The sequence below is a fragment of the Erithacus rubecula genome, assembly GCF_903797595.1.
Source record: "Erithacus rubecula genome assembly, chromosome: 22".
Lineage (NCBI taxonomy): Eukaryota > Metazoa > Chordata > Aves > Passeriformes > Muscicapidae > Erithacus > Erithacus rubecula.
The window spans coordinates 2,911,025-2,933,661 of record NC_136674.1 but is presented as its reverse complement, the minus strand read 5'-3'; the positions used below and the strand labels follow the sequence as shown (position 1 = coordinate 2,933,661).

Genomic DNA, 22,637 nt, shown 5'->3' with positions numbered 1-22,637 from the left:
AAAGGGTCTATTTAAAAAGCCATTAAGAAAAAAACTTTTAAAAGTCAGCACAGTGTCTTTCAAATGTCACCAAACTTTAAATTGCTTCCTCTAGAGAGGGCTGGGCTGTTCTCCTTAAATATTATCATGACATTCTGTATGAAAAACATTATTTTACTGTAAAAATTTGAAATAGGGGAGTACAACAGGGCTGTTATATGTGATTTTTAATTCATATTGGCTCAATGGGCTTCTAATTAGCACCTACCATTCCAAGGAACCCCTGTTGTTCTGGATTGCTGTTTCCCTTTGGTGTGAGATAATGAATTTTTATGACAGAATAAAACACTCAGCCTAACAATTGCCTCAAAATCCAGGAGGTGAGAGTTGGATTCCCATGCTGATTTTGCAGCTGAGTTTCAAGGAAGGTAAGTTCATGTTCCTGGAAATAATTTCAGCCTCTAAACAGGTGTCTGGTCCTTCATCTGCTCACAGATCTGCAGTGTACAATGTGAATACCTGGAAAGTTTAGGGGCATTATTTGGAAATAAACCAGCAGCAAGAATTAAAGATACTCCAGGACAAACACAGTGTGGAAATGAGAACTTCAGCCTGAGTTGCATCCATATTTTAACAGGTTTGATTTCTAAAATATTAATGTCCTTTCCTCCACTGGTAAGGTACAGGAATTGTTGGGATTTTTGGGTGACACTTTTTTGGTTCAGCTCAGAGGCTCCTTCAGCATTCAGTCCACGCTTGGCTCTTCCAAAAAATGACTGCAGGAATCTCCTTTTTTTGTTTTCGCATCTTCCCCACTCCCCTCTGCTGAGTCAGGATTCCTCCCAGGAGTTGGGATTTGAAGCACTGGAGAGGAGTGAGCCCTCTGCTTTCTGCTTTTGTGGTGCTGTTTTTCTGTTAAAATGAGAAATTTAAATTAATTACATTTAATAAACCTGTTAGTGTTGCCTCTGAGGCTTTCCTGCTCGTTTCATCAAACAAAAATAAAATGAAGCAGCTGCTTGCTGTGCCTTAATAAAACCCCAAAATAGGAATGGCCAAAAAAATCTTATTTTTAAGTAGGAAATATATATTTTTCCGATTGGCCAACATAGGGATTGTCACACCTGTAAAATGTATTTATTGAAGTTGTTAATGCATTAATAGCACTTCTGCACTGGCATCAAGTTCACTGTGTTTCCCTGACTCGATTTAAGCAGGAAATTGATTCTGAGTTGTTGGGGATTTTTTTTTAAGCTGTCATCCATTAATACAGCGAGCCATGTGATTTTATTTTTTTTTTAATAGCACAATTTCTGGAAACTTTCAGGCACTTTTTTGTACTAAGTGGAAATGAATGGAATTATTGCTTCATAGAGAAAACTTTTGGAAATTACCTTTCCTCCTCTGCAGTTTTACCAACCACTGGTAGATCAGTGCTGTGACCCACACCAGTGGGAGGGTGAATATTTAAATATCCACTAAATATTAAGCAGCATCCCAAATCCCGGGCAGTTTTTGGAATTCTTTGCTCCTGGCAGGCTCCTTGTGCCTCCTACTGCTGATCCAGTGTAGTTACACCTGCTCCACCCCGGGATTAATTAGCTGTAGGGAAAATCTGTGTGTGCAGGGGTCGGGGAGGTTTTAAAGCTTTTTTCCTGGTTTTTCTCACCTGCCCCATCCCCGCCCCAGCTCGGGTCTCCAGGGTGACACGGGGACACGCCTGGACTAACCTCTTTGTCACCGGGAGCAGCTGCCCTGTCCCTGTCCCTGTCCCCTGGGTGTGCAGGGACTGGGCTTGTCCCTTATCCCCTGTCCCTTGTCTGTTGTTTCCTGTTCCTTATCCCTTGTCCCTTATCCCCTGTCTCTTGTCCCCTGTCCCCTATCCCTTGTCCTCTATCCCTTTTCCTCTGTCCCCTGTCCTTTGTCCCTTGTCCCCTATCCCTTATCCTTTGTCCCCTGTTCTTGTCCCCTGTCCCTTGTCCCTTATTCCTTATCCCCTGTCCTTTGTCCCTTTTGCCTTGTCCTCTGTCCTTATCCCTTGTCCCCTGTCTCTTATCTCTTGTCCCTTGTCCCCAATACCTTGTCCCCTATGCCTTTCACCTGTCCCTGTTCCTTATTCTTTGTCCATTTTCCCCTTTTCCCTTATCCCCAGTCCTTTGCCCCTTATCCCTTTTCCCCTGTCCCTTATCCCTTGTCCCTTATTCCCATCCCTTTTCCCTTTTCCCCTATCCCTTGTCCCATATCCTTCATCCCCTATTTCTTGTCCCTTATCCCTTTTCCCCTGTCTCCTGTCCCTTGTCCCTTATTCCCATCCTTTATCCCCTATCCCTTTTCCCTCATCCCCTATCCCTTGTCCCTTATCCCCTTATCCCTTTTCCCCTGTCCCTTGTCCCTTATCCCCTTGTCCCTTATCCCTCTTCCCCTGTCCCCCAGCCCCAAGGTGCTGCAGGATTTGCAGGAAAAGCTCCAAACCCCAAATGCTGACAGGAAATTTGTCTCTCCCTTCCTTCCCATTTCCCATCCCCTTGCCCAGCTGGCAGTGATGGTGATTGCTGATAGAAAGTCCTCAAAATCTTTCTGTGGATAAAAGGGATGGTGACACAGGACAGCAAACAAGGGGAAAGGCAGCAGCAGTGATGGGGTGTAAATAATTCATCCAGGCTGAGGGAAGGGGATTACTTGTTGCTAATGACAAGTGGTGGCTGTTGTTCATTTTATTGTGATGAAACCTGAGCAAAATTAGAGCCCAGTGGGAGCTGCTGGCCTGAGCTGCCTGTAAAGAAAATCATCTTGTGATGAAAATCATCTTCTGACAGCTTTTCCCTGGAACGCCAGCACAGGTAGGACCAGTGATCTCCTGGTGGATCTGCCCTTCTGCAGGGGGCTGGGATTTGGGGTGCCCTGGCAGCAGATCCTGAAAGGAAATCATCCCCAGGCAAATCTGCTTTGACACTGAATACAGAAATTTCTCTGAATTTTCCAGTTCATTCCCAAAATATGCATCATTTTCCCATGTCACAGAGAAATTGTGTATGGATCTGTGCATGGGCTATCAAGGAAACTTTGGGAAATGATGTTGTGGGTGCTGCAGGCTCAGCATGAAAAGGAAAGGAGAATTAGACGTGAGCCTTGCCCATGCTAGCAAAATGTGGATCAGAATTGGGATTTTTTCTTTAAAACGGGTGAAAAAAGCATCAGATTCTGCTATGAAGCATCAATATTCCTCCAGTGTTTGCTTTGTCTTGCACACCCTTGAGCAGGTGTGCTCTGTAAACAAGACCTTTTCTGCTCCAGATTAGGGGCTGAATCATTGACATTTTATTAAGGAGAGTTAATTAGAGGGACGAACACAAATGGAATCAGAGCACTGCAATCAGAGCAGCAGTTGGAGAAAAGCCCTGGGCTTCTTGCAGGGAATTGTGAAGCAGCTGAGGTGAGCTGGGACAGCCAGGTGAGGAAGCTGTGCCAGACTCAGCCTGTTTTCCTGGGAAATGACCATTCCAAACCCAGGATCCAACCAGTTTGACCTCCTGGTGTCCACCATCCCAGTGTCCAAACTGGGAATCACTCCAGGATTGCTCCAGTTTGGATTATTCTGCTTTTAAGCACCTGTGGCTCCCCTGCAGGACAGCACACCCATGAGTTTCACCTCTCCAAAAAGCTGCTTTTTGTTTTCCACCCCATCCTGAGGTGCCAGGGGAGAGTTCCCTGTGAGGAGAAGGGATCAGCTCAGTGCCCCTGTCAGCAGCACTGGTACCCTGCAGGAGCAGGTTGTTATCCCTCATTGTCCTTGTCACGGGGATATTTAAAATCTCTGGCAGCTGCAGTCTGGTGAATAATTCAGCAAAACCCATCATTGATAAAAGAGAGACTTTGAAGGGTTCTTTGGGTGGAACTGCAAGTGCCTGGCTTCTGAGAAATGAGTCTATTAAAAATTGACTCCGTGCTATCAAAGATAAAACCTGTGTTTAGCCTTTAAAAATGTTTAATGTGATGTCATATTTATTCTGTGTGGCACCCAGCTGCCAAAGGCCCAGCCTTGCAGATTCTGAAACATCCATGACAAGGAAATTCAACAGCAGGATGGATGCAGGCTCTGAGATGTGTGTCATTTCCCTGCTAGCACAGCTGGTTAAAAAAGGTAATTTATCTTTTCCCTGAGCCATGTGTTTAATTTATTTATATTATTGACTGTGTGGAAGAAGTACCCCGGTGCAAAATGTCATCATCAAGTGTTTTCTTCCACACAACTGCAGCTCTGTGCTCATGCAAAATTCTTCCTCTGATGTATTTTTCAACAGTTGCCTGTACCAAAAAGAAAAATATGTGCTTAGGCTTGAAACTTGATTCAGGTGAAATGTGGCTGAGGGTCCCTCAGCTGATCCTGGGGGCTGGTGGATGTGAGGCTCCAGATTTCTCAAGAGCCAGCTCTCAGCAGGCAGTAGAAAAAACAATTTATTTTCTCTTCCTTTCTCTTTTCCCTCTCTCATTTCCCCTCCATCTCTTCCTGTCACATGGCAAATTTACTCACAGCATCAAATGGACATTTAGAAAATAATGAGCCCCAATTCCTGTGTTCTAGTGCAAAGCAATAATTCTGTTCCTGTGCTTTGCTGTTGACTCACCATAGGATCCCAGGCTGTCCCTTCACAAACCCAAATTTTGCTGCAATTACCAAATGTCTGTTATTGGGATTGTTCAGGAGCTTTGGGTCCTTCAGATTTAAAAGCTCTGAGCCCCCCATGGTTATCCCAGGCCTGGCCTTGTTCTGTTCTTGGTGTGAACATTTTTTTAAAATCCCTGCAAAGTTTGTTTTTTGTTGGAGATTTTGTTTGTTTTGTGTGGAGTTTTGTTTTGTTTTGCTTGGGGTGGTTTTTGTTTCTGGTTGTTGAAGGGTTTGTTTGTGTGGGTTTGTGGTTTGGTTGGTTGGGTTGTTTTGTTTCTGTTTTGGGTGGGGTTTTTTGTTGTTACTGTTTTGGGAACTTTTTGTTTGGTCTTTTGGGGGTTTGTTTTGGTACCACCTTTCCTCATTCATTGCTGGGTGTGTTTTTCCTGTGGGTTCTCACTCTGGTTTGGGACGCACATCTGGCAGTGCCCACAGCCCTGTTCTGCTCCTGGTGAACATCTGGCAGTGCCTGGGGCCTCACACAGGTCCTGGGGCACATCTGGCTGTATCACTCCATCCTCTCCCTGTCCACATCTGGCTGTGCCCACACCCCTCCATCCCTCCCAGAGCACATCTGGCTGTACCTCCATCCCCTCCAACCCCTTTCCAGTGCACATCTGGCTGTACCTCCATCCCTCCATCCCTCCCAGCGCACATCTGGCTGTGCCCACATCCCCTCCATCCCTCCCAGAGCACATCTGACTGTACCTCCATCCCCTCCCAACGCACATCTGGCTGTACCTCCATCCCCTCCATCCCTTTCCAGCGCACATCTGGCTGTACCTCCATCCCCTCCATCCCCTCCCAACGCACATCTGGCTGTACCTCCATCCCCTCCATCCCTTTCCAGCGCACATCTGGCTGTACCTCCATCCCTCCATCCCTTTCCAGCGCACATCTGGCTGTACCTCCATCCCCTCCATCCCTTTCCAGCGCACATCTGGCTGTACCTCCATCCCTTTCCAGCGCACATCTGGCTGTACCTCCATCCCTCCATCCCTTTCCAGCGCACATCTGGCTGTACCTCCATCCCTCCATCCCTTTCCAGCGCACATCTGGCGCTGCCCGGCGCCGCTCCGTGCTGGCTGCGGCTCCAGCAGGGGACGCGCGGGGCTGGAGGGCGGGCGGGGGCGGGCGCAGGTGCGGCTCCGTTCCCGGCTCCGTTCCCGGCTCCGTTCCCGGCTCCGTTCCCGGCTCGGTTTGCTCTCGGCTCCGTTTTGGGCTCCGTTCCCGCCCCGTCACCGAGGCCGGAGCTCAGGTGGGTGCGGAGGGCAGCGGGGCTTTGCTGGGCTCGGCTTTGCCGGGCTCAGCTCAGCCTAACTCGGCTGGGTTCGGGGCGGAGTTTGAGCCGAGTTTCAGTTTCGGGCACCTGTAGGAAAAGCGGCGTGCCCGGGATTTGTGGGTTTGGGAGTGGGGAACAGCTCGGGGCTCCCCCAGCCGGGTCCCCACGGGTGGGAGAAATTCCTAAAAAGCTCAGAAACAGCTGGGTGATGTCCTGGGAACCCCACAGCTCCCTTCAACCCCTCTGTGAATTTGGGTGGGATTCAGGCTCCTGGAATTCACTGAAAGTGGCAAAGATGTGGAGGGAAACGAGCCAAAAGTGGGAGGTGAAAGGCAGGGGCTGCTTCCAGGAGTTTCCAGCCACGTCCTGCTTTTGGGAGCTGCCCTGGGGCTGTGCAGGCTGTGAGAAGCCCGTGGCAGGAGGGTTGGTGTGGATTTTGGGAGGTCTGACACTCTGGGGTGCTGGGTGTTGGATGTGCAGGTGTCAGCCACCTGCTGTGCCCACCCTCGGGGTTTTTGGGGGGCCCCAGGCTGGCTCAGGTGCTCTGCAGCACCTGGTCAAAGTCCAGGCTTTCCTTCTGCTCATAGCAACCACGTCCAGGGTGACAAAAGCCTCGGTGGGGGTGTTCAAAGGATGCCTAAAACCAACTTTACACCTAAAGGATGCTGAGAAACCCATCCCACCCTCCAGATGTGCAGGCAGGCCTGTGCTCAGAGCAAGAGGGAGATTTTTTTTGGCAAGTTTTGGCTGCTCAGCAGAGTTTCTGCACTGGCCACGAGCTGTTCTTTTCCTGGTTCCCTGCAGGTTACCTGGCATCAGGCTCTTCTGCACAGCATTCCTTGACAAACCCTGCTCAGCACTTCCCAGCTCTTTCTAAGAAACCTGATGCTCCTCTGGAGGCTGGGAGGTGCCACGCTCCAGCCTCGGGTCTCCAGAGCTTTTTTAGCATATCAGAATAGTGAAAATGAGTTTCTCTAATTGGCCATTTAGATGCTAATTTGCTTCTGCCAGGCCTATGCCGGATCAACCTGCCCTGGAACACGAGTCAGAAAGAGCCTGCTGTCTTCATGAATTATTCACTTTGCATAACTGCACCTGCCTGGCTGGGGATCAGGAGGAAATGGGTCCAAAGTCTGATAAATAAAGATACACCTTGGCAGGTGGAACAGTGCTGGCTTTCCTCCCTCTTCCTTCCCACATCAAGGGGTGCTGGGGCACCCAGAGGCTGCTTTGATTTGGCAAAACCAGTTTGTTTTTTTGTTTTTTTTTTTTTTAACAGCTCACCATATCTCAAGTAGCCACACTAACAGTGCCTCTTGTTAATAAAGGGTTGTTGGTGCTGGATGTGACTTTCCTGTAGAGCTGATTTTTATCTTGCCACTCACAGGGCTGGCACAGACCTCCAGGGCACTGCATTTTAAAAACTCTTTATAAACTCCATCTTAAAAGGAGTTTGGCTTCCTGTTGCTGCTGCTGGGGTTGGGAAGCAGCTCTGGTGGAGAGGAAAACTTCTTGGTTTTCCTCTCTAAACCTCATCCTCACCCAGTTCTTTACCAGCCTGGCCTTTCTCAATAAGGACACCTCCCAGCTGGTGTTTAATTTGGGCTGGGCCAGCCAGAATGAGGATGTCAATGAGGTTTTCCCCATTTTACTGGCACTGATGCTGCTTAGATTGAGTTTCACAGGGAGACAGACTGGGCCAATCTGCCTGATTGGGTCCTTCAGTAGTCCCCAAAGCTTTCTGGTGTTTATTTGGACACTGTGTTTTGGCCTGGACTGCAGAGCAGGTCAGGTCTGATCATACTGGGTTCCCTGTGTCTCTTGGCTCTCCATCTGCTGCTGAGAGATGGTAAGGAATGACAAAATTGCAAAAAAAATTGGGGAAAAAAATGTTCTTCAGGTGTCTCTCTGCCTGAGACAGGTGCTGGGGATCTTCTGGCTCTGCTGTGCTTGTGTTTCCTGCCTGCTTCACCCTTATAAAATCATTTTTACAGCATTTTATTAGCTCCTGCTGAAGAAGCTGGATTTGGGTGTGAATGAGCACAAAGTGGTTTGTGAGTGAGAAAAACTTCTCCAAAACCCCAGTTCAGCCTTGTTCTGACTCTGAGACTTGTCCAGACCTTCAAAGCCAACCCCAGGATGGTTCTGCCACTTCAAACCAGCCTGGAAATGCAGCAGTGGGGTTTTCAAACACGAGGGGAGGAGAGGTGTGTGCACAAATAACCTTTGTGGCTAAAGGGAAAGGGAGGAAAGGGACAGGCTGCTGGGCTGGGTTAACCTTATCAATCCCCAGCACTCATTTACCCTGTCATGGCAACAGGAGCAAACACTCACTCAGTTGCCAAGGTTTCCCAGGGATAATGGGGTCTGGAGCAGGCAGTGATTGCACTTTTTCTTAGGGAAAACAGGCCAGCAGGTACCTGGGAATGGGAATCCTGAGGGAGGTGAAGCCCTGGGAGCAGGTGAGGTGATTACACTGGTTTGGGAATTGGGAGCTTGGCTCCAGCCAGCTGTTTAATTTTGGGGTTTTTTTTAGTAAAATTAAGTATTTAAAAAGAAAATAAATTATTGAATTAATTTCCTATGAAAAGAAATTAATCTGGACACGAGCTGCTCTGCTGAAATCAGCAGGGAAATGGGAGCTGACTGGAGGCTCCTTGTGGGCCTGGGTAGGATTTTTTTGTGTTTGCAGGGTTCTGAGGAATTGATGCTTTGTGGGCACCTGCAGGAGGGCTGGTGCAGGCTGAGTGTGACTGCAGGAGGAAGTTTTGCTGCTGCCATGAGTGCTGTGGTGTCAGTAAAACCCTTCAGTTCTGATTTTGCTGTAGCCAAGGTAAAATCAAAATGTGTGAGGTGGAGGAGAAGGGAGAAAAAGCAAGCTGGTAAATCCAGGGCAGGAAAGTGCTGAGGGTGTTAAATACAGAGCTGCAGGCTGGGTCAGTGCAGGATCTAGGAGCCTCTGGGGGCTGGGAGGGTGCTCTGGATTAAGTGTTGCTTTGCTCTTCCATTCCTCTTTGAGTGACCTGCTGTGTCTGTGCTCAGTTATTGAGATAAAATACATGATGTTGATGTTCTGCTGAGAAAACCTGGCTTCCTCCTCAGCAATTCTTCAGAGCATCCTTTCCAAGGGCTGTCTGCTGCCATTGTTCCCTTCACTCAGGTTTGTCCCTCCCAGACTGAAGTCATATTCTCAGTTCTGGTTGCCAGAGCAGAGCAGAGCTGCAGGCAGGGGTGAGCTGGGTTCTGCATCCCCCAGGAAGGGCCAGCCCTGCAGGGCACTGCTCCTGGGCCAGGGCAGCCAGCTGGACTCAGATTTAATGAGGTTCTGTCTCACATGGCTTCCTCCATCACAGGGGAGGGGTGAGCAGGTGGAGTGGTTTTAGAGCAGCTCACAGAGAGCTCCCCTTTTAATTCTGGATTTGGGCAAGCAGCAGAAGCTTGCAGTGGGAGGTTTCCTGCACCATGAAGTGCAACTAATTCATTGAGCTGTGCTGTGTGCAGGGCACTTGCAGGGGGGACAGGAGCTGTGGTTTCTCTTGCTCTCTCACCTGTAGTCTCTGGCTGCTTCTACCCTTGATGAGTTTGTTGGGAGGAGGGCAGGGAGGGGATGGCTTGGTGCTAACTGGAGTATTTTTGAGAGAAAATGAAAGGCTGCACAAGGGGTGGGGTGTTTCACCACAGCCCATGGAGAGGACTCCCCAGGCTGGTGTGGTTTTGCTATCTGGGTGTTTCTGATTTCCCTGCACTTCTTGTCCTGTACTGAGATAGGAGGGGAGATGCTGCACACCTTCCTCTCCTCTGGCACCATTCCCATGCCCATGGGAACCAGCCCTTCCCCTCCACTCTGCTTTTCCCCCAGCAGACCATGCCCTGCAGTCCCACTCCTGCCTCCTCCTTCAAGCTGTGTCCCCCCCCAGGCTTTTTCCAAAGGTGAAAAGCCAGCAGCTCCCTCTGAGGAGATGGCACATGCCAGCCAAGAGAAAACACTGCTGTAAATATTTCAGGCAATAATCTCTCTGAAGACTCTTTTGGGATCTGGTGGCTCTTCAGGCTGTGTTCTGTTTGCCTTCTCTCTTTGCAGATGCTGCTCAGGGAATGGTGGAGGACAGAAAGCTTATGCTGAGTAACAGGAGGCAGAAGACCATGACATTGCTTGTTTTTGTTCAGTCACTCTGAGCAAAGCTCACTGTGCTGTGAGGCTGGAGAATGCCTCTAAGCCTCTCCTGAGGAAAATGCTCAGCTCATGTGCTCTGTTCTGACTTGCCTTCAGCTCTGCTAGAGCAGATAAAGCTCAGCTGAGGAGGGGCAGGTGCTTCCAGCACAGCTTTTCACCCTGAGAACTGCTGGCAAAGCCAGCCTGTGCCCTGGCTGTGCTGTGGGGTTCATCTCCAGCTCCAGGTTTATTCCAAAAACCCTCCCCAGCCTCCACAGGCTGCTTGCCTGGAGCCCTGCATGGACACACAGTGTGGGCTGTGCTGTTCTTCAGGTGCTCATGAGTGGGAGGGAAGGATTCATGGTGCAGATGAAGAGTAATTTAATATATGCATTTGTGGGGGGGGTTGCTACATGTGCATATAATCCTGTAACCACACATCATAGGCTTGGGAAATCTCTGGAAAATCCCAGATCAGCCATTCTGTGTGCAATTGTGGCTTTTCTCTGTTTCTAGCTCAGGCCTGAGGGTGGGAGCCTCTGTTCTGTTCTGTTCATGCCTGATTGCTCCCCTGTGTGAGCTGCAGGATGTGTGTGGGGAAGGTGTTCTCACTGTTCTCTCCTTGCTGGAGATGGTGAGGAAGATTAAAAAGAGCAGGAGGAGTTCTGGGCTCAGTGGAAATGCAAACCCAGTGTGTGCACTGAGAGAGTGGGGACAGCAGTCAGTGCCAGGGTTTGGGGTTTTCTTCTAGGGATGGTTTCTTTCAAAAACCATCATTTTTAATGCTGTGAAGGTTTAAAAAAATCCAATGTTGCACTTCTGTCTCTCCTTCCTGCCCCATCCCTGTTTCCTGCAGCTTCCCCATCTCCTCCACACCTCACTTTGCTGCAGTCAGACTGTGCTGAGCCTTCACCTTTTTTACACACATTTCCCCTTCCACTGAGAGAAATCCTTGTGGAATTTCCCCTCTCCCCTCCTGCCTGCTGTAAGCACTGCAATTTCAGGCCCTTCTCAGAAACTGGGATGGGCAGAGAGGAGGGTGCTGGCTCACTGCTGGTGGCTGGTTTGTCCCTGAGGGCTGAGCTGGGGCTTGGCAGGGGGAGCTGCCAGGTTGGGGATGTGTGAGCTCAGCACAGGAGGCAGTTTGATGTGAGAGGGGGCCAAGGCAGGCAGCACAGAGCCCAGTGTGGCAGCAGCAGATAGCAGGGCAGGCACAGCCCTGCTGGGCACTGGAGCTGCACAGAGTGTTGGCTTGGGAAGCCCAGCACAGCTGGCAGGTGATGCCTCTGCCATTGGCTCTCACTCCTGCTTGCCAGCCAGCCCTGAACACGTTATCTCTGCCCAGCAGGAGTGATTTCAAAGCTGGCAAGTGTCTGTGCTGGGGACAGGCATCAACACCTGGGAGTTTGTGAGACTCACTCTGCTGGAGAGCAAATCCAGCTCAGTGCACCAAACGTGGCTCAGCACCCACTGAAATCTTTTTGGCTGTGCCTGTGCCTTGGTGCTTTCCCTTCACCTGAGCTGCTCAGCTGCAGAGTTTTTTGGGGGATGTTTCTCCCATGAGTTGGTTCTTGCTGCCTTTCCTGATCTGTTCCATGGAATTTTCACTGAACACTGATGTGGCCATGCCAGGGACAGGAGCCACAGCAGCAGATCTGATGCAAGAGGTGCTGTCTTAAGCATCAGAGAGTGCAAACAAGCTGCAATTGTAGGCTGGAGTTATAAATATCAGGCTATTGTGGAGGCAGTTTTAATGAAGGAAATGACTTGCCACTATTCATGCTGATTGTGGCGTGGGTTTTTGTTTGTTACCCCATTAAGAGGTTAAAAAAAAAGGCAACTGTAGATTCTTTGTGTCCTTTAGAGTGGTTTTCCCTGTCAGAACTGCAGCACTGGGGCTCTGGAGATGGGGGGGGCAGAGATAATTCTTACAGACAACACTTTTCTCTAGTTTGAAATGAAAAATCAGGGCTGACAAAGAGTGTCTGGCTTTTTTTTTTTTTTTTTTTTTTTTTTAAGTGTATACCATAAAAATCTAAACTTCCAGCCTTGCCTTGAAGGTATCTGAAGGTATTTATTGGCTTATATTTTATGGTATTTTTTTATCACTGTCTGTGGGTGAGAGCCTGGCTGCTGCCACCCTGTGTGATGCTGGCTGATCACCTCTGCTTGCTGCTGTTTGCTTCTTCCAGGTGTGATTCCTGCCACTGCACCCCACCCTCCCCAGCCTGGGGCCATGGCTGACATGATTTTTGGCAGTGGGACGGGCCCCTGGGTTTGCCCCAATGACCGGCAGCTGGCCCTGCGAGCCAAGTGAGTCCTGCCCGCCCTCCTCCTCCTCCTCCTCCTCTTCTTCCTCCCCTCCCACCCTCAGCTCTGCCCTGGCAGCTTTCCTGGGGTGTCTGTGGTCTCTTGTCTTCATCCCCCAACCCTCCCCTGGATGAAAGGCAGGCTTGCAGGCAGCCTCAGATCTCTGCAGCACCCTAAATATAATTGATAGCATCCCCTTTTGTTTTAGGAACTTGTCATTAGTTCTCATTTCCCCCCTGAAGTTAAAATTACTGCATAACCTAAATGCTGAAAGGATGGGGATGAGTCAAGCACTAGAAGTGCATTTTTCTTGGATGCTTTCATTACCTGGCAGCTGGGACCATCCCACCTCTGCTTTTGCCTGAACCCCTGAGCTCAGCTGCTGCTGCAGAGTGTCAGAAAATAGGGGAGCACCCCTATTTTAAGGGGGCTGCTGCACTTGCCCAGCCTGCAGAAAGCCTCAGCAGGACAGAGAGTGCATTCTCCTTGCAGCCATGAGTTTATCCAGTGACCTCCAAACCTCTCCTGAATGGTAATTAATTAATTGAGCTGTGAAAGCTCCTGCCTGTCGCCAAGTGAGCCAAGGAGAAACATCAGCTGCTGCATGGGAGGCACAGAGGGTTTGCTCAAATCCTCGTGTGAACCTGGGCTAGACCAGGGAGGATGTTGCCAAATCCATATTTCTAGGCTTGCCCAGGAATTTGGGTGTTTGAACAGAGGGCATGGGGGATCTTGGAGGGAGGAGGGTGCAGGTGGTGCCTGTGCTTGGGAGTTTGCTCTTGGCATTTGTGGTGCCAGGGATGCAAACAGGAATGGGGGCTTGGAGCATAAGATACAACCAGGAGCAGAAAGGGAGGTGAGAGGGCAGGGAGAGGCAGCACAGCAGTGGTGGTGTGGGGATATGAAATGTCAGTGAGAGGAGACTCTGCCTGGGGCTTTAGCCGTGGAGCAGAGCTCCTGGCTGGGTCTGTGGGGTGGGCCAGGGGGTTTGTGCTTCCCTTCCCCAGCTCGGTGCTGCCCTCCCCCAGGCTGCAGACGGGCTGGTCAGTGCACACCTTCCAGAGTGAGAAGCAGAGGAAGATGCAGGCCCTGAGCCCCAGGGAGCTGGAGGTCATCCTGGCAGTGATCCGCAGGGCGGAGCGGCTGGACGTGCTGGAGCAGCAGCGCATCGGGTACGGGCACATCCCTGTCCCCCCCAGCTCAGGGCACCCTCACAGGGTGCCTCACCTCCCCAGCTGCCTGAGCTCAGCCTCCAGCACCCACAGCACCCCTTAGCTCAGTGATTTTCCCCTCCCATGCTTGTGGTGATGGCCCTTGGGGAGGGTGTTGTGTTTTCCTTCTCTCTGAAGCCTTTTCATCCTTTCTTTGAGCCTTGGGGGCTGCTGGGGCTGCAGCCCTGACAGGCCCTGGGGAATGAGGCTGGGCTGTGCCCAGGGCTGGTGCATGGATGGCTCAGCATCACTGCTGCCAGTGCAGTCACACTTTCCCTTGTCCCGCTCCAGCCCCCTGGGATTTTGCCTGGAGCAGAGAATGAGTTTATGTTCTAGTTGGCTGAGCCCTCTGGATGGGGTTTGCTAGCTTGAATTATTTAATTTGCAGGCATCCTTTTGCTGCTGCAGGTTCCCATTTGCTCTCAGTGCTGCTGGAGGTCTGGCCTGAGCTCTGCCTGCTATCACCCTGCACTGAGTGCCTTCAAAGCTGCTGGGCAGCCCTGCAGCACTTCCCAGCAGTGCTTGTGTCCATGAACCAGGAAACCCCAGGGACTCCCAGCCAAGCTCCCTGCTTCCCTGCTTCCCTGCAGAGCTCGTTAGCGAGGGCTAACGAGAGGTGACAGGGATGCTCTGGTGATAAATGGAGCCCCAGCAGCAGCCTGTGCTCATTGCTCTGTGTGGCTGCTGCTGGAGCTGCAGCAAGTGCTGCCCCTGCAGCTCCTGTGGTGAAGCATTCTCTGGAATGCCTTTTGTTAACTCCCAGGAGTTCTTTTGTGCTGCAGTCCAAGTCGAGGATGATAAATCCACTAATGATGGCTCGCCCTGGCTGTGCAGCCTGACCTGCCACCTGCACAGCCTCCCTGGAGCAGCCCTGGCCTTGCTCTGGGAGCAGGATGGGACATCAGCACTGAGGAGAGTGGGGCTCAGGAGGTGCTGGTGCTGATGGGTGGCCTGGCTGCTGCTGTCCCCTGCAGAGGGAGGCCTGGAGGCTGCCAAGCAGTGATCTCCTGGCAGAGCATCCTTCCTCTGTGTGCTCTCCTAACTGCTTATCCCTCCTTCCTGCCCTCTCCCAGCCCTGCTGTTGCAGACTTTGTGTGTGCATTTTGTGCTTCCTGTCTTCCAGAAGGGCTGTGGGGTGGAGCAGGGAGCAGTCCTGGCACTCCTGTGCCATAGCCAGGCTCATTTTGCTCTGATTCCTGCTCCTAATGAGCTGGGCAGTGCTGCTGGGGTGGGAGATGGGGAGATGGAGAAAGCTTGGCAGGTGGAGCTGCTTTGCCCTTTCCCAGCGTTTTTTGGCTTGCCCTGGTGTGAGCACTGGGAGGTTTTCCTGTGTGACCTGTGCTCTGCCCCTCACTGCAGGCGCCTGGTGGAGAGGCTGGAGAACATGAGGAGGAACACCATGGGGAATGGCCTCTGGCAGTGCCTGCTCTGTGGGGAGAGCCTGGGGCTGCTGGGCAGCTCCTCTGTCTTCTGCCAGGACTGCAAGAAGGTGGGTTTGCTCACAGGTGCTGCTCCTGGCAGCTGAACTCTCTGGGAAACACCACTAAGCCCCTTGGAAGCTCTGCAGGGTTAATTTGGTTTATTCTCCTTGGTGCTGCCTGAGTTTTCTGTTGCAGCCTGGTGATAATAAAAGGTTCCTCAGGATGCTGAAGTGCCTGAGCTGCTCTCAGTGCTGGGATGGGCTGTGCCAGCCTCCTCTGCATCTCCCAGCGTGGGACAAGGGGCAGGAATGTGGGGCCATCAGAGACAGCTCAACAGAGTCTGAGAGCTCTGCTGGCACTCACTGAAGGTCTGCCCTGAGACCTTCCAGGAGGACTCGGGTCCCTCCTCAGGCTCCACAGCAGTGTGAGTTTTCCAGCCCAGAGCCTCAGGGGTGTGCTGTGTGTGCTGCCCTGCCCTGCAGCACCCCAGGCACCATTCCTGCTGCTCCTGGCTCCACAGGGGTTAATCTGTATGATTATCTGATGGGAGATGATGATCTCCAAGGCAACCACCTCATCCTGCCTCTGCTGGGAGCCTGGTTTTCCTGCATTTGGAGCCCATCTTCCCCTGGGGATCACCTCTGGGAGTCCCTTCATCCTGGGTGCTGGAGTGTTTCTGGCTGGTTAAACCTGCTGCTCTGCCATGGGACCTTGGGGACAGCCTTGTGTGGCACTGCTGGCTCTGGTGGGACACACATCTGTGCAGGGCAGGCTGCTGTAAGCTCTGCTGCTCAGGTTCCCCACTGGAGCCCATCTGCAGAATTCATTTGAGTGATGGAGGGGTTGTGCAGAAGATTCCTCCTAAGGCAGCAGGGAAAGGAAACAGAAATCTTGGAGCCCCTGGGTGCTAAACCATGGGGAAAGCAGCTTTTGGGGAAGGGCTGTGGGAGGATCAGTGGCAGCAGCATGGTCTCTGCACTGTGGGTAGTAAAGGGCTGGGTGACAGGCAGGAGATCTTGGCTGTTTCCTGCATTCCAGGCATGTGGAAAAACAGGATATGCTCCGTTCCTGCCTTCTTCCCGTGCTAGTTCTGCTCTCACCTTGCCAGGAGCCAGCTAAGTCACATTGCCACTGCTCCAGACACTTCCCAGCCCTGTCCACTAACAGGAGTGACCCTCAGCTGGGGGGACAGTGTGAGCCTGAGGCTCTGGGAGTGACCAGAAAAACCCAGAGAGAAGCTGGGGATTTTATTTATTTAATTTTTATTTATTTATTTATTTTTATGTTTATCCCCTTTTTTTTGTCTGGAGTCTATTGAGCAGTTCAGCAGCATTCCTATCCAGGTTGATTTAAGTGAAATCCTGCTTTTCCAAGGTGCATTTTGCAGCTGCTCTCAGTCTGGCTGCACTTTTCAGCTTTGTGCCAGCCCAAGGCAATTCTGCCTGGGTGCCCTGGGCTTCTCCCCTTCTGCTTTTTAATATTGTGAACTCAGGGAACAGCCAACCCTTCAGCAGAACTGCTTGTTCCCTCTTGTCCAGGGATATCCATCACTCATGGAGTGCTGTGTGCAACAAGCAATTTGTCAGGGAATTATGGATTTTTAAAGTTCATATTTTTCTGACAGGCACTGCTCTGTTACCGTGTCATTGCAGCCCATTTAATTCAATAACAGGAATTGTAATGATGCACCTGAAAGGCTGCAAAGAATTCAGCAAGACCCTCCTGCTGAACAGAAGTTCTGCATTTCTGATGGATCTTCCAAGTGCCACTTCTTGCTTTGTAAAGGATGCTTTCAGTGTTAGTTTTTATTCTCTGGGAAATAAAGGTGTGTGCAAAGCCAGGTGTGTTGACAATAGCAGGAGGAGACAAAGCCCAAGGTGCCATTTCCCATGCAGAGGGGATTGAAGGATGAGTGGGAGAGGAAAGTGCTTTGTCTTGTGTTTAATGAGAAATGGGGCTACATTTCTCACCCTTGATTTTTCCTGTGTTCTTCCCAGGGATTGTGAGTGATGCCCAATTTTCCAGCTACTCTGCAGAGAAGGGGGAGGAGGAAAACACAGTTTTGGTGTTGGGAATTTGGGGAATTCGTGGCTGGGAGTGAAATGGGTTGGGAATTTCCACTAGAGGGAGTGTTTGAATGTGCTATCCGTGTGGGGACTGGGATCTTGTGGGGGTTTTGGGCTGGGGGAGGATTTGGGGTCATTCAGGTGGTTTCTGGAATTGAATCTGAGAATCCCCCTTGGCTTGGGGAGCACTGTGGTGGGGCAAGCTCAACAGATTGTTCATTATTCCTCTGTGAGGATGAGGATGAGGGCAGGAATAGTGGGATGGAGATGAGAGCTCCATCCCTGGGCACAGGAGCACACCAGGGCTGATAGGGATCAGCTCCATTGTGAGGTTGTAAAAGGCTTGGAACGCTATCAGAGACTTGGAAATTCCCTCGTGCAGCAAAAATGGCTGTGCAGAACCATCAGGAAATGTGTGGAACCATGGCCATGCCACAGAGCAAGGAAAATGTGGGATTGAGCACGTGTGAGAGGGGGAAGGAGAACATTTCCAGTGCCTGGTTACAGCTGCTTTCCACACCACAGAGTCTGGGGTTAGGATTTAGAGGAATAAAAAAGCCTCTCTGGAAATACACCTGTGGGTTTGGTTTGCCCTGTCCAAGGAGTCAAGGGCTGTGCTCTGGATTTGCCTTTGTCTCGTGTCCTTATGGACATGAAGAATCTTCCTGCAGCCACAGGAAAAACAGAAAAATTGTGCCATGCTTCAGGTTTTTAAGGAAAGCAAACCAGAGCTGTTCCTTCTCAACCTTCTCTCCCCAAGGGCTGTGGGGAGCTGCTAACACCACCTCTTTCTATTTATTTATTTTTTAATTATTTTTCTCTCTCTCCTTGTTTCAGAAAGTTTGCACCAAGTGTGGGATAGAAACTGTTGGAGCCCAGAAACGTCCCCTGTGGCTGTGCAAGATCTGCAGTGAGCAGAGAGAGGTAAAACACAGCTGTGGGGAGATGGGCTGAGCAGCATCACCTGGGCAGAGACCTGTGGGTTCTTCCCTGGAAGGCAGAAAATGGGATTTGGGAGGTTTGGCTGGAGGCCAGGCAGCTCAAACACACACAGAGGTGACAATTTTGTTTTATGAAGGGGAAAAGCCACACCTGGGCCTGGCTTTGTAGGATTTTTCTAGCTCTGGCCATAAAGAGATTTTTCCTTTACACCCTTTCCCTCCTCACTCTGTGGCAAATAAACTTGGATAACTGTTGTTTTTTTAAAAAAATACAGCTTGAGGGATATAGAGCATAACTGCAATATTTGTCCCACTAAAAATAACCAGGATTGCAGCCTTTAAATCTGTTTTCCTCCCTGCTTGCAAAATCCCATAACTTGCCAGTGTGTGAGACTTCTAATGCAGGTCTCTAAATTTTTATATCCTTCATCCTTGACTTTACACTGCAAAAAAAAAAAAAAAAAAAAGGAATAATGGGCTGCCTCAATTCCTGTCTGGCAGCCAGCCTCCACCAACATCAGGGCTCACTGCCTTGTGCTGGAGTGAAGTCTGTGAATTTGTTCTGTGATTACAGATGGATTTTCACTTGTTCCCATCAATTTATTTTGAGCTTTCGCTTGTGGTCCTTGAGCATCAATCCAGCCCAGCTATTTCTGACCAGTGCACCCAACTGTGTAACTTGGGTGCTCTGCTAAATCAATTTTTGAAGTGAAGTGAGAGTGTTTGTGCAGGTGTTGGAGGTGCTGAATTTTTTTTTTTCTTTCTTCTCTTTTTTTTTTTTTTATTAGTTGTGGAAACTTTGCATTGCTTATTTTTTACCTTGGAGGGATTTTTTTTTGGTGTTGGGAGCACCTGCAAAGTCCCTGCTCAGGTAAAATGAGGGATACATGGATGCTGCTGGTCTTTAAATGATCAGCAGCAGTGTGGGTAGGGCAGGAAGAGCATTCCAGCTGCCTGGATTTTGATAACAATTTGATACACTGAATCATCTAGATGTTTTGAATTCCAGATAGAGATCCCAAAATAGAGAGTGAGGCAGGTGCAGGTATTCTCTGTGCTCTGTGAGGAAATGCAGGCACTCAAATTTGCTTTATTTCTTTAATTCTCTTGGATTTTTTTTTAATCTCTCTGTACCACTGTGGGTTTTTTTCTTTTTCCTAAATAACCTGGTGACTGGGCAGAGAATATTAATGTGTCCAGCACGTGTGAGGGTATGATAACCTTCAGCACTCACTCTGTGAGTCCTGAGGTACAGCCAAAGTGCATCCCTGATGAAAATAGATGGATCTTTCCTTCTTACACTAAATTATAGCCTCAACTTGCCTCTCAACCCTTAGCTTCTGCTTTATTTTCCAATTTCCTTTAAGGTGGGTTCAGGTCTGTCTCCTTTCTTATTTTTGTGCCCTGAGCAGGAGAAGGTTGGAAGGGTCACAGTGTGGGCACACAGACATCAAATCATACATCCCCTCTGTCTCCTGCCTTTATTTTGGGGGGATTTGGGAACTGAGGATCAGCAGAAGGGTTGGGGATGGAAGTTGAGGCAAATCAGAATAAATTTGGCTCACCAGGATCTGAGGGTGGTGGGGTTGGACATTGCCATGCCCCAGCTGATTGTCCTGCTTCCATCCCTTCATTTCCCACGTTATTTTTATCCCTTCAGGCTGGATTTAAGACAGCAGAAGTTGAGTGACAGGGGGTACCCACCTCCCCCTTTAGCTGGGTTGTGATTAAATACAAAACAAACCCCAAAGCAGCCAGCTGTGCCTTCCATCCCTTCTCCAGACACAGCTGGGTGCTCATAGATCCCCCTGGGAACCCCAGCTCAGCCACTCTGCTGCTTTCCTGATTCCTTGAAGTGCTGCCATGAGGAGCAGGTTGCTCTGGCACTCTGGTGTTTTTTGGGAGGGGAGGCAATGGGGGGCTCTGCCTGCTGTGCCCTGGCTGCACCCCCTGTGCTCTCAAAGAAAACACCCCCAAGGACCCAGCACTGCACCCCAAATAAATCACCTGCATCACTCCAGAGCCACTTTGTCCCAGCTGTTTCCAGAGGGAGCTGTGGAAAACCCTCCTTTTGTTCTTCCAGGCTCCCGTGGGTGTTTTCCTTTGCAATGTCTTTGGATGGCAGTGGGATTGAGGATGATGTGGATTGTGCTCTAATGTTCCTGCAAGCAAATCCAGCCATGCCCAAATTCACTTGTTGAGGGCAAGAATCTCCCTCCCTCCTTCCCTCCTGTGCCTTTCTTGGCTTTGATCTCGCTTCACCTTTCTGCAGACAGGGTGTGGATCAGTCCTGCTCCTGCCTGGGTGCCTTGGGCAGCTCAGGGATGCTGATCCCAGCCCTGGCTCTGGCTTTGCAGTGAAACTCCCCTGGGAATGAGGTTCTGGGGCAGAAAGGGAGCAGCTCCTGCAGTGCAAAGAGCAGCAGAGCTTGCCTGGCAGCAGTGCTGGTGGGTAAATACACAGCTGGAAGGATTCTGCCCGTGCTGAATTAGCTGTGCCTGGCCAAAATCTGCCTGTCACCCCCTGGCCTGAAGGGGAAAAGGGACCTGCTGGGTTTTGTCAAATCCCTTTTACTCTCTGCACAGCCTTATTTTGACTGATAGTGCCAGATTCTGCAGAGCACCTTCCTGAATTACCCCTTTATATCTATTTTATATATATATCTCCATAATTAGCGATGCTATCATTGTAATTAAAATCCTCTTGGAAGCATTCGTGCACATTTACATTTGAATTGACACATCCAGAATTGTGGGGATAATGAAAGCAGTTTGGGTGGGGTGGGGGGAGAGAGAAAGCTCTTTTTTTTTTTAAACTCCCTCGAATATGAAAGAGAATCAGCTACCAAGGACCTGTTAAAAGTTTTAATTTTCCTTTTCATTCCTTCTCTTTCACCACACAGCATTTTCAAGGCTGGCTGCTTTTCTGTTTATGACAACCACGCAAAGATTTTTTTGTGCTGGAGGAACGGAGTCATCTCCTCCCCTTTTGCCCCTGGGGGCTTCCCTTTCCACATATCCACTCCTACCACTTAAAGCAGCATATCTTGGGGTTATTCCTGCCTGGCATGACGATTTTTTTGGCAAAACACCCCAAGGATGGAGAGGGGGGTGTTTATTTTGGGTGACTCTGTATTGAACCAGAGCCATGTGCACCTGTTTGCAATTGAAAGAATTCATCAATAGCCTCTGCCATATTATTTTGGGGGTGGCAGCGAGTAGCTAGACCCAAAATAGTGTCCTCTAGAATAGAGCCACGGGTTGGGGGGAAAAAAAAAAGAGCCTGATTGAAAGGGGGATGATAAATGTTTGAAGGCTGGCAGCCACTGCAGTCAGGGTCAGGGGGGTGATGGATTTTGCTATTCCAGAAACAAAGCTGGGAATGGTAATTTCACTGCCTTTTAATTCCCTTCATCCTCAAGTGCTGAATGTGGGAGTCGACAGCAGATTGCTGTAAATAATGTAATTGGAAATCTCTGTGTTATGGAAAAGCAGATGAATGCAAATAACGAGGCTGGGGAGGGCTGGCTCCTTCCCTGGTGCCAGGGAGAGCTGGGGGGGACAAAGGGGCTGTGTGGGAATGTGGGCACAGCAGGGAATGCCAGCAAGGTCCTCCCAGGGTTGGCTGCACCTGCAGGTGATTTTTCCTTGCCTGTAGCCCACAGGAAGCTGCTTCCCCACCTTTTGGTGTTGCTGGGAAGGTGGAAGGGGTGGTTTTCCTCTCACCAAGCCCAGATTGCTGGGAAGGGAAGGGAAGGGCTGAAGGATGGGAACAGCTCCTCCATGGCACAGCAAAACCTGGCTTGTGCATCGTTTTTGCATCTCTGTTTATGGGATGTGGTTTGGTGGGGAGGGCTCTGGGGAGGCTGCAAGTGTTTATTTTGTTATGATTCCCTCAGCTGTGATCTGCCTCTTTATCAGCAAGTCCTAATGTTTTCCCTGTTCAGGAGCTTGTTTTAGCACTTATGTGCTCAGGGAAGTTTGGGCAGCAACATGAGTCTCACCAGGGTCCAGTGATTCCCTGTTAGGTCCCATTTCCAGGCTGCACCTGAAAGTGCAGGATAAAATCCCCATCTGCTTCTGCATGTGTCACTCCATAGCTGCAATGATGGCTTGATGCAACTTTAATGGGAGCATTATCAGGGTTATAAAAGGCATTTATCTGCCATGGCCATGGCTGTCCCTCTCCCTGGTGACATTCCAGCTCCACCCAGACTCAGGCTGCTGTGGGGAACAAAATTCTCCTTAATGTGAGCTGGTGGGAGCAACACCCTCCCTTTCCTTGGCAAGAGTAAACTCCTCCTAATAAACAGGAATTGTATTCTCAAGGCTCAGTTACAGATGTATTAATTTAAAACCAAGCAAGGACTTTGCTGTCAGGCCCCTCTGGCCATCAATAGCAGCATCCAAGGGTGCCAAAGTGCCCCATGTGCAGAGCAGGATGGGATCCTTTGGGATGGGCTGTGCTGCCAACCTGGGGGGGCAGAGGGGCTGAATCCATCCCAGGGTCAGCATCTTGCTGCAGCTGTTTCAGAGCTGATTTCAAAACAATTTCACTACTGCCATAACAGGACCAAACTCTATTAGAAGCACCAATTTAAAGGGAATA

At 50.1% G+C, this 22,637-nt stretch overlaps 1 protein-coding gene across 3 annotated transcripts in view; it reads left to right on the top strand.

The window, feature by feature from the left end:
* Positions 1-5,892: 5,892 nt before the first annotated feature.
* Positions 5,893-22,637, top strand: part of RPH3AL (rabphilin 3A like (without C2 domains)) — a 30,378-nt gene continuing 13,633 nt past the window's right edge. The window contains exons 1-5 of one of the 3 annotated variants that reach the window (XM_079324874.1): positions 5,893-5,903; positions 12,273-12,393; positions 13,419-13,562; positions 14,961-15,090; positions 17,926-18,012. In XM_079324874.1, coding sequence (XP_079181000.1) covers positions 12,317-12,393; positions 13,419-13,562; positions 14,961-15,090; positions 17,926-18,012 — 438 coding nt within the window. In that variant the 5' untranslated portion in view covers positions 5,893-5,903; positions 12,273-12,316. Of the gene's footprint in view, positions 5,904-12,272; positions 12,394-13,418; positions 13,563-14,960; positions 15,091-17,925; positions 18,013-22,637 lie in introns of those variants that run through there. The other 2 variants (XM_079324875.1, XM_079324876.1) reach the window with 2 other exon arrangements.